The sequence below is a fragment of the Phacochoerus africanus genome, chromosome 10, assembly GCF_016906955.1.
Source record: "Phacochoerus africanus isolate WHEZ1 chromosome 10, ROS_Pafr_v1, whole genome shotgun sequence".
Lineage (NCBI taxonomy): Eukaryota > Metazoa > Chordata > Mammalia > Artiodactyla > Suidae > Phacochoerus > Phacochoerus africanus.
The window spans coordinates 16,648,340-16,660,377 of NC_062553.1; the positions used below are offsets into that span (position 1 = coordinate 16,648,340).

The 12,038-nt window shown below is 39.9% G+C and overlaps 1 protein-coding gene across 3 annotated transcripts in view; it reads right to left on the minus strand.

The window, feature by feature from the left end:
* Positions 1–12,038, minus strand: part of ADGRA3 (adhesion G protein-coupled receptor A3) — a 120,252-nt gene that overhangs the window by 61,193 nt on the left and 47,021 nt on the right. For all 3 annotated transcript variants that reach the window (XM_047798439.1, XM_047798440.1, XM_047798441.1), the window contains 3 exons: positions 11,761–11,832; positions 5,104–5,175; positions 1,690–1,850 (listed from right to left, as the gene is read on the minus strand). In XM_047798439.1, the coding sequence (XP_047654395.1) occupies positions 1,690–1,850; positions 5,104–5,175; positions 11,761–11,832 (305 nt within the window). The remainder of the gene's footprint in view (positions 1–1,689; positions 1,851–5,103; positions 5,176–11,760; positions 11,833–12,038) is intronic.

Here is a 12,038-nt window from a genome sequence, read left to right on the forward strand (position 1 = left end):
ATGGGGAGAAGTATTATTAACAACCTATTATATGCAGTAATAAGGAAACTGTTATGGCTACATCTATATAACGGGTTGGTTCGCATCTATTTCATATAACGAAATAAGTTTATTTCCAGTTTTAAAAGTATACAAAATAACATTAGAGTATGATCTTTTGGAAAAAAATACAATAAAAAGGTGTATAAAATGTATTCATCAAACTATCTTTGACATTAGCTACTACCAATGAGTGACAGGAATGCATGCATGGGTTTCGCTTTTTTCTTCTTTTACCTTGTCTTTTTTTCCCCCCAGGTTTACGGAGGCATAAGAGACAAAATTACAAGATTATCTAAAGCATACACCAAAGTGATTTGATAGATGACACTTTATTTCCTTTCTTCAATCTTTTAATTTTTTTTTTTTTTTTTTGCTATTTCTTGGGCCGCTCCCGAGGCATATGGAGGTTCCCAGGCTAGGGGTTGAATCGGAGCTGTAGCCACCGGCCTACACCAGAGCCACAGCAACACGGGATCCGAGCCGCGTCTGCAACCTACACCACAGCTCATGGCAACGCCGGATCCTTAACCCACTGAGCAAGGGCAGGGATCGAACCCGCAACCTCATGGTTCCTAGTCGGATTCGTTAACCACTGCGCCACGACAGAAACTCCCAATCTTTTAAATTTTAAATAAATTGCATTCCAATGGACATATTTTATGTGTGAAACATCAGTAAGGAAAATAAAATAGAAGGAAAACACTGAGAGAGTTGTTTATCTGCAAACACAAAGACTAAACTAGAATCTCCCTCAATCATTTTAAGAACTGTTTTTGGGTTGTGTGTTTTTTCTGCTTTTTGTTAGTTTGTTTGCTTCTCATTTAACACATGGTAAGTTTGTCATTTTCCCTCAAGTCTTCAGTTATCTTAAAAACCATGATTTTCAATAGCTGCATACTACTTCATTGAATACATGTATCATAATTAAACCAATCCCTATTTTTTTGAGAATTTAGGATATATATATATATAAAGAATTTAGGACATACATAAGGTCTGAAGATTTCAATACAGAGCTGATGATGTCTTAAGAATGAACCCCTACATGCAGAATCACTATCAGTTTTGAGAACACTAACTATGTATTACCAAACTATCTTCCAAAAGGCTGTATGAATTCATACCATCCCAACAAAAAGTATGACTGCATTGGGAGGTTTCACCTTCAACAAACTCCTGATTTACTAGCTGTTAGACAACCTGAAGATATATGCTGGTTATTGAAACTGGTTTTCATAAACAAAGCTATTCAGAACCTAAAAACTGTAGACATTAGCTGAAAGAATGCTTTATTTTTGTTACTTTGTTTGGGTTTTTTGGGGTTTTTTTTTTTGGTTTTTGTTTGGCTGTACCCACGGCATACGCAAGTTCCCAGGCCAGGAATCCCATTCAAGCCACAGCCACAACCCACATCACGGCTGCGGCAACACCAGATCCTTAGCCCACTGTGCTAGAGAGGAAACTGCAGAAATAATGTTTTTTAATCCAAATGACTTAATTGTTAGAAAAAACTGAATATCATCAAATCCATGAAGATCAAGAGTTGTAATTAAGTTTCCATGCGTAAAGAGAATTTTAATGTTTGTCAGGAAAAAGATGGTAAGCAAGCGAAAAGCAGGTAACACGCTCCGTCTCTTTCTCCCTTACCGCATGTCAACAACTCTTGCTTCACACCCGTGACTGGCTGGGCCTGAAGAGCCTTCGGGTAGACACACCGCGTGTCCCGCACGGTGATGTTTCTCTCCTTCACCCAGCGATGCATCCACAATATGTTACAGTCACACAGCAGATACTCAGTCTGAAATTCTCTGCAGCATACAAAAGACAATGCAGAGGTGATGGTGAGTGAATCAAACAGCATTTCTGCTCTACATGCTGGCTGATGCGTTGGGTGGCAAGCTCAGGCTTACTAGGCGAGGGCAGAGACTACCATAGACTGGTTATGGCCTCCTTTCCAACAAGATGACACAGAATGTCTGGCTCTCCCACGCTTCCCCACTGATCCTGGGACTGACCCTGGTGTCCATCAAAGTTGGTCTGTGAACAAAAGTCATTCAGCATCCCTCTGCTAAGCAACAAACTCCTGACACCTAGGGTACAGCAATATCCAATGCCCATCCTTTCTGTCTGTCAAACTTCTGCCTATTCGTCATGAAGTCTGTGGCACTCATTGTGGCTCCTGAACCCTTCCCCAGGTTTTCCAGCACCACTGACATGTTCTTGGCTTAAATGCCGGCAAACTTAATTTTGACAACGTCAAGCAATATATGACTGTTTCACATGGTTATATTCCAACTAGAGTATAAATTCCACAGGGGTAGAAACTATTTCTGACCCTCTGCTAGGCACCATGCGACACCACAGATATTAACAAACCTAAGGGACAAAGACTCAATCGGAATATAAGTATAAAAATACCTCATATTGCTGTGAAAGAAAATAGAGAATTATCTTTATATGAGGCAAGAGATTTAATGATTTGGCACTTGGACATAAGAAACAGAGAAGATATATACACATACAGATCATTTCTTGAATATCTATTTTATGAAACACTAACTGTTCATGTGCCACATGTTACACTACATCCAGCTAATAAAAATTAAGTGCAGACACTGTCCCCTGTCAACCTGGAGGACATTGTGTCATAGAACAAAACGTAAACACCATCAAACTAGAATGTAATGTGTTCTGTACAAATACATGAACCAAGTGTGTTTCTAACTCACTGTGCAGTGCCACCGGCTACATCTCATTAATCTGAGTTTAAAAAAAAAAAAAAAAAAGGTGGGGATGGGAGAGTGGGATACAACAGAGAAAGTAAATTTAAAAAAACAATACCAGAAGGATGCTTGACTTTTATTCTTCTTTTTAGGGCAGCACCTGAGGCAATAGAAGCTCCTGGGTTAGAGGTTGAACAGGATCGGCAGCTGCCAGCCACAGCCACAGCCACAGCCACACCAGATCAAGGCTCATCTGTGACCTGCGCTGCAGCTTGCGGCAATGCCAGATTCTTAACCCACTGGGCAAGGCCAGGGATCAAACCCACATCCTCATGGATGTTAGTGGGGTTCTTAACCCACTGAGCCACAACGGGCTCTCCCTGATGACTTTTTTTTTTTTGCTATGTCTTGCGCCGCTCCCGCGGCATATGGAGGTTCCCAGGCTAGGGGTCGAATCCGAGCTGTAGCCACCGGCCTACGCTAGAGCCACAGCAACGCGGGATCTGAGCCGAGTCTGCGACCTACACCACAGCTGCTCACGGCAACGCCGGATCCTTAACCCACTGAGCAAGGGCAGGGACCAAACCTGCAACCTCATGGCTCCTAGTCAGATTCGTTAACCACTGCGCCACGACGGGAACTCCTTTTACTTTTTTTTTTTTCTGATGACTTTTAAATCCTCATCACCACCTTCTCGTCAGTTTCCAGCAATATCGCTTAGAAACACTGACAAGGTTGCCCTTTTGGGGGGGGGGGGGGGGGGAATGAAAATACTTCCTGCATTCCTGCTACCCAGGATCTCAAAAACCAGATTATTTTCTGCCGTCTCTTTTATTTCCTAAAGGTCACAGAACTGGCTGACTTGGGCTCACTAAGCATGCCAAAAGGGGAAGTTTTCATTAAAAAGCAGCCTTCTGGATAAAAACAGTGGTGGCACTAAAAACACAGAGAGAGCTTGATGTGACTCTAGAAAAACATACGTGTGTCTGCCATGATGGCGAGGGGCCAGGCGAGCGCCTACCCCATCAGTACATCTGAATGACAACTGCCAGATGAGACTGAAATGACTAATTTAGAAAAGGAGGCGTGGGGAATGACAGGGGAGGAGGGGGGAGGAGAAGAAAGAAGTCGTCATATATCAAACAGAGACATCTGACAAAGAAGACTTTTTTCACTGCAAAAAAAAAAAAGAAATTCAAGTCCATAAGTTATACACAATAAAAATTTGAAAAACATTATTTGTAACTGTAATTCCAATAGGAATCACTATACCTTATACTTTGAAATATGTTAAGGTTTATCTGAAAATACAGTTAGCTTCTACAGTAACTCCCACACAATCTCTCACTGAAAACTGTGTTGGGGTCAGGGGAGGGGAAGGAGGGAATGGGCCAATTCTAAAGCTACGGTGAATTGTGTAAATATAACCTTATATTGACTTCAGAAAGCAGGCACTCTATGAAAACACGGCTTAGACACGTAAGTTTTGAATTCAGTTTGGGGAAGGGGTTACAGGATAAAACGAAATCCCTGAAGCATAATAACAACCTAAACTATAAATTCTTCACAGGGAGAAACATTTTATATTTTGGGGATTTAATTAAGTAAACAAAAATGTTATCTAATTTGAAAATACAAAGAGAAAGAATTGTCAATTTATTTACTCTCAATATAATTTAGAGGGATATAATATTCTAAGGAGAAAATGGTTGTCCCAGCCTGAAATGCATTATTAAGGTTTATGGTATGTTTTTCAAAAATCTGAATGCAAGCTCTTGAATTGAGGTTCTAATTTTTGAAAAATCATAAGATTTTCCCACAAAGTCTCTTTTTTTTTCCCCCCAGATACGGGATTGTGGACCTGTATTTTGTTGTTGTTGTTGATTTATTTTTCATTTTGTTAATTTTTATTTCCCCAATACATTATTTTTTTTCTACTGTACAGCATGGTGTCCCAGTTACACACACATATATATATATACATTCTTTTTTCTCATATTATCATGCTCCATCATAAGTGACTAGACACAGTTCCCAGTGCTACACAGCAGGATCTCATTGCTTATCCATTCCAAAGGCAATAGTCTGCATTTATTAACCCCAAGCTCCCAATCCATCCCACTCCCTCCCCCTTCCCCTCGGCAACCACAAGTCTGTTCTCCAAGTCCATGATTTTCTTTTCTGTGGAAAGGTTCATTTGTGCCATAGATTAGATTCCAGATATAAGTGATATCATATGGTATTTGTCCACAAAGTCTCTTAAGGCACATAATAACTGTTTCTCGCTTTCAAACACTAAGATACATTTACCAAAACAGGAGAAAAAAATTTTACTTACAAAGATCGTAATGAGCCAAGATAATCAAAAGTTCCTTGAGATAATGAAGAAAACAAATTCCCTGAAAGGTTTCTGTAAAAAAGGATATAATTTCACTTTAAGAAATTCTAACAATTATATATGTATATTATTTTATATTATTTCACATTTCCTAAAATGTCCATTATTAAATACTATTATAAAGAATTTATGAAAGCTGTTTTAAATCTTATGAAGAAAAACATAAGTAAATATTTTCTCCAGAGCTGAAGAAGAATATTGTCCTTAGAGCTTCCTGGTGGCCTAGCAGTTAAGGATCCAGTGTTGTCACTGCTGTGGCTCTGGTTGGATTCCTAGCTAGAGAACTTCCCCATGATGATGTGGCAGGTATAGCCCCAAAAAAAGAAAATTAGGAAGAAATACAGAAAATTGTTCTTAGTCTAATATAAAGCAGTAAACAAAATCATTTTAAATTACTGCTAGATAAGGATTTTTCTATCAAATATCATGTGAACCTCAAAGTACCTTCTTGAGCTACATCTTTAGCTATGCTCTCATTGCAACTACTCTTCATGGGTTCACTCAGCATCATTTAAGAAATCAAAAATTAAACAAGGCAAAATATAGTCTGAATGACCAGCAGCAGCAAACAATAACCTAGTAAAACACATGGGCAGAGTGACAGGAGTCCAGAGTTTAAAATGAAAGAGTTAGGATATAATTCAGTGTTGGCCTTGGGCAAATTTTAACCTCTCATTTCCCCTTGTATCATGGCTTTAATTAATACCTAAACTCTTGCAGCATTTTGTATGAATTAAACCCAGAAGACCCTATGCTACAATCTGAGTAGTTTGTTAACACACATCATGATGTGACCAAATTATTTCCTGTGATTTCTTCCATGCTTAACTATAATATGCTCCAGGAGTGGAAGGACTTGTGTGTCTTGTTTATTAGAGTCACTGGCAGCTAACAAGAAGCTGAGGTATACAGGTGGTGCTCAAGCATGGTGGCTGGCTGGATGTTCAGAATGTGAACCCCACCTTCAGGAGGGGTGACGGAGGACTCCAGGAAAACGGGAGCATGATCCAGCCACCACAAGACCTGTTCTGTGCCTGTTACAGTATCAAGATACAACGTGGACCTAGAACTCTCAAGGAGGAAGTCATGAGACCTGCAAAGAGGCCCGCCTCTACTCCAGAGTCTGAGCTAAATAACTCCTTCAAGTGAGGGAGAAAATGACAAGGGGGTAGATGGATTCCCCACTGGGGGGAGGGAGGAGAACCTAGTGAGGTCAGCTGTCCCCGTGACACCTGCAACAACATATGCTTGGATGGGAAGACTTAACATGATGCCAAAACCAACAGCTCACAAATCAATACATAATGAACTTCAGGAAGAAAATCACTGGATTCATTGATATATATATTTTAGGATTTTTTTTTTTTTGATAGAAAAAAAGCCTGGATAAAATAAGCCTGATCTTCATAAAAGAATTGCCTAGGAACTTAAAAAACAATCAAAAATATTTGCAGAGTTCCCATCATGGCGCAGTGGTTAACAAATCCAACTAGGTACCATGAGATTGCGGGTTCGATCCCTGCCCTTGCTCAGCGGGTTAACGATCCGGCGTTGCCATGAGCTGTGGTGTAGGATGAGCTGTGGTGTAGGTTGGTTGCAGATGCAGCTCGGATCCCACATTGCTGTGGCTCTGGCATAGGCCAGTGGCTACCGCTCCGATTCGACCTCTAGCCTGGGAACCTCCATATGCAAGAAATGGCAAAAAGACAAAAAAAAAAAAAAGGATATTTGCAAATTAAAAGAACAATGAAAGCCATGTCCTTTTCTTTTCAGGCCTATCAGAGGGAATACCGAATGTGGATTTGGAAAAGGGGAATGCTGATGGAGTGTAAATCTCTGTTAACATTTTAAGAAAGTCACCTAGAAGCAATGAAAATAAACAGCTGTACTTTTATGAAGCTACCCTATGTGAACTTATATGATTGGTGGGATTTAAAACGACGTAAGCAGGAACACAAGAGATGTGAGGTTTAACTAAAACAAGATGTGAGTTACAAAGTACTGAAACTGAGTGATGGGTACTTGGGGATTCCCTATACAATTATCCCTAATTATGTGTTAGACGTTTGAAAGAATCCACAGTAAGTTGGAAATAAAAATATATCCCACAAATACAGGATTTAAGTATCAATGAAACAGTTGCATCTTACAGGGACTATTAGATTCTAATTATTAGGTAAGTTCATTCTAAATTTAGGTATTATTAATTTTTTCTTTTGGACATCACAGAGGAAGGAATCATATGAGAGACAGATATGCCATGCTCCCAGTAAATCCTAACACAAACCAATTTTTCCTCCAGTGTTGGAACAGATTGCTATTTGTTTGGCTAAACACCAAACCAAGGAATCATCTTCGGTTGTGGCCTAAAAAAGTATACATTCTATAAAACACTAAAATCACATTCCAGCTGAGACGCTTACACACAGAAAAAGCGCATAAGGGAACCACGAGTAATAATATTCACAGCAAAGTCACGGCTCTCCTTTCCTAACAGAGTTCACTGAACGCCGTGACAGGTGAGTTACCCACCCGCTCCCACTCATGTTGTTTCTTACACTCTCACTTAATTTTTATTTCCTTACTTTTGGCTACACAAATATTTGTACTCCTAGAAATTAAATGTCTATGATGCAGCACCTGTGTATACATAGGAGTGTTTACCAGGACCAACTTGTTAAAGGAAGGGGAAATGCATCAAACAGTATCTCCTTCAACAGAGGAATGATTGACTAAAATATGGTCTGTTCTATATGTCGACTATTCTGTAGCTATTAACAGGCATGAACTAAATCAATATGTATTCTCTTGAAAAGATACTAATGACAGGTTGGTAAGTTTTTTTTTTTAATAGTCAAGTAGAGCACATCTTTAAAGCCCTGTGTGCACTGAAAGTCAACTATACTCCAATAAAATTTTAAAAATAAAGCCCTCTATGGATGCGTATACATTTGTGAGGGCGACAGAAAATCTGAAAATATACAGTGGCCAGTATGAGCTATCTCAGAAGGGTATGTTTAAAGCAATGAAGGGGTGATTTAACTTTTCCTTCATATCTCTACATGGTTTTATTACTTAATAACCTCAATAATTTTCAGTCAAAAAAAGGAAGTGCTAATAACTACCACTCACCTATTTTTTCTGATAGAAAAATATTAAAAGTACAATTCTTAGAGGAAAAGTACAGGTTTTAAATTTATCAAAATTCATTTAAAAAAAAAAAGGAAAGCTTTAGGGTTTTTTGATCACCTGACAATTTCTCTGTAAATTAACTTTCTAAGAGAAGGATAAAGACTTCACCTAGGTCCACTGCTGCCCCCATCTTGGGTCTGCCAGTTATTCCCAGGATTTGTTAGCGTGGTTTGGGGTGGAAACTCTGAGAGTCTGGCTTCACTTCCCAGACCACCTCTACCAACAAAGGCAGAGATCAACACATAGAATTAATCAGTTTTACCCACCACACCCACGTCCACTGAATCTTCTTACATATTTTTAAAAAGCCATTTTTGAATTCTTAGACTACACTGCCAAAGCCAAGACTTGTTTGAGGATGAGAAGCCTGGGTGAGAAGGCTCCAGGCTGTCTGCCAAGGTCCATCCAGGCCCCAGGAGGCTTTGACCCAAAACACCTTGGCTAAGAGGCCAAGGCAGTCCAAGTTCCCAAGATCCCAAGTTCCCAGGTAACCCAGAGAGTTCAGCTGAAGAGGCAGCAGAGGAAATACTCGAACAGGGATCCACTCAACACCGATTTCCTCTGCACACTTACTCTTTGGGGTGGGAAAATAATCACAGGGCACTTCTCTGAGCTCTAAGAAATGTACTACTTGTCCCTTAACTGGTCGGACTCCCCTTTCCACTTGTTAGATTGAGAAAATACTCTTCTCCGTGTCTGACATACAAACTGTTACCAACGTTCACAAGCAGCACACAGCCCTCAGAGACCAGCTAACCAAAGTCTGCTGATCCAGAGTTCTAGAACCATGTCAACCCAAATTATCACCAGCAACTCCACTGCAATGCATTCCTGAATGTTAAGAAGCTACCTCAATTGCCAGTGTCTCTTAGGACAGTATTTAAAGGCTATGGCAGGGAGCGTTCTATACATGCCTTAGGTTGCTGCATTTAAAAGACCCATGATCATCTCAAACCCCAAAGTAAGAAGTTTGGTAGCGCTATTTGTATGTCTTAATCATTCAGCTGGATATGTCCACCATGCTCCATGGCCTGTAAATTCTCATAACAGGTATCAAAAAATTGGGAAAAATATAAGAGACAATCCAAGCTCTAAAACTGCCAAAAATATTAGTTTTTGAAGTGGAAGACAAAAAAAAAAAAAAAAAAAAGAAGAAGAAGAAAGAAAACAGTAACTTGTCTTAATGTAAAGCTCTGTCCCACACAGATCTTTCGACTAATTAGAGAACTTTCTTTTTCTTTTCCTTTTTAGAGCCACACCCACGGCCTAAGTCGGTTTCCAGGCTAGGGGCTGAATTGGAGCTGTAGCACCAGCCTGTACCACAGCTGCAGCAATGCAGGATCCGAGAGGCGTCTGCCACCTACACCACAACTCAAGGCAACGCCAGATCCTTAACCCACTGAGCGAGGCCAAGGACTGAGCCTGCATCCTCATGGATACTAACTAGTATGATTCATTTCTGCTGCGCCTTGACAGGAGCTCCAGAAAACATTTGTTGATGCAACAAAAATTCCTAGGCCAAGGCTGTAAATCCATGGGAACTAGAGTAAAGAAAATGACAGAAACTAGACTCTTTTTCTTTAGCTGTTTCATAGCTATCCAAAAATATAACAATTTTTCCTTCATAAATGCCTCATTTTGGAATTCCCTTTGTGTTGGCTGAGTGGATTAAGGACCCCATGCTGTCTCTGTGAGGATGCAGCTTAATCCCTGGCTTTGCTCAGTTGTTGCTGCAAGCTGAGACAAAGATCACAGATGCAGCTCAGATCTGCTGTGGACTAGGCTCAGCTAGAACTCCAATTTGACCCCTGGGCCAGGAACTTCCATACACTGCAAGTGCGAGAGGTTAAAACAAACAAACAAAAAAAAAAGCCAATTCTTATGCATCCCTCAAAACCCCAAATATAAAACTCTTGTGATAATAAAAAGCTCTGAAGTAAAACTGTTTGCAATCCAGTTGATGACCAAAAAAAATGCAACTGATTTAATTAATTTCTAGTTATGAGTAAAGAGGGATAACAACTCAATCTCAAACTTGGCCATCTATCTTTTCCCCAAAATTAAGGGCATGCTGAAAAAATACAAGTTTGTTGACTAAGAAGGAGGAGTAAATAGATGAAATAAACTTACCATTTAAACCCCAACAGCTTTTTTCAAAGTTAACTTGAACAAAACAGAAGAAATATTCTAAAAAGCTATGAGAAGAATGAGGTATAGATGGCCTCTACACTAGACCTTCTACACCAAAGTCCTGTATTTCACCATGTATCCTATTTCCAGACTGCTCTTCCTGAAATCATGATTTAATGCCATTTCCCCACATCAGTGTCTTTCAGTGGCTTCCTATGGTTGAATCAGTTCTAAGCTTCAGTCTGCTTTTCATATGCTCCCATTTAAAGCTCTATCACAGGTAACTGTCCTTACTTCTAGTTACTCCCAAACAGAGCCGCCCTGTGTATAGTTACGTATATTTTAAAAATAAAACTAAAATCTATTTGATAGCATATACAAAGTTCTGTATTTATATTACACATAAATTATAAGACACAGGTACAGATAACTGAGATGCTAATTAATTCTACTCCTACTTCATAGATGTTCAGAAAAGTTAAAACAACTCACCCATCATCAAAGTCAGAAGTGTGATTCCAATGATCATTTTATGCACACGACCACTGGCCTTCGTCTTAACAAACTGCACTTACTTCCACCTCCCTGTGGCATTTCCTTGACTTCTTTTCCTTTCTAATGACCTAAATCTTTGCAATCTTCTGGACCATCAGCTCGAGTTTCACCTCTTCCAAGCAATTTTCTCAAACTACCAAAGCTTTTGATCATGTCTCTCAATATGGACATGTTCTCTGGGGTGTACACTATACCACATGTCTGTGCGTACGCGTGTGTGTGTGTGTGTGTGTGTGTGTGTGTGTGTCTGGGGGCGGGGAGGTAATGCATTATTATGTTCTGACGACATTATATTTCCATGATTAAATTTCCAGCTCCTTATCCCCTACCACCTCCATTAACCTTTACCACTGCTATTTTAACATTAAACATATAGGAGTTCCCATTGTGGCTTAGCAGTAACAAACCCAACTAGCATCCATGAGGACATGGGTTCAATCCCTGGCCCCGCTCAGTGGGTTAAGGATCTTGCACTGCCGTGAGCTGCGGGCATAGGTTGCAGGTGCAGCTCAGAGCTGGTGTTGCTGTGGCTGTGATGTAGGCTGACAGCTGCAGCTTCAATCTGACCCTAGCCTGGGAACTTCCATATGCCACAGGAGTGGCCCTAAAAAAAATTTTTTTTTAAATAAAAATAAAAATCAACATATAAGTGGTCATAAATACTTCAGTACTAGTTCAAATGCTTCCATTTATTATAACACTAAAGAAAGTGGTACTTACAGCCTAACCAAATTGGTGAGTCCTCGGAATATGTCTGCATTCAGACACCCTATCCGATTGTTTGTCAGATCCCTACAGAGAAGGGGGAAAAGTGTCTTCGATTAGTTCTCTTGGCTAATGAAGGTTTCATACATTCAATATTCGAGAATGACACCCAGGTAGTACACAAGACCTTTCTTTTAAGCATCTCTGAAATATTCACCGACCTCAAGTACAGCATTAAAAAAAGAAATAACCCTTGCTTTCACTTCCTTCTGGCACATACAGACTAAATGCTG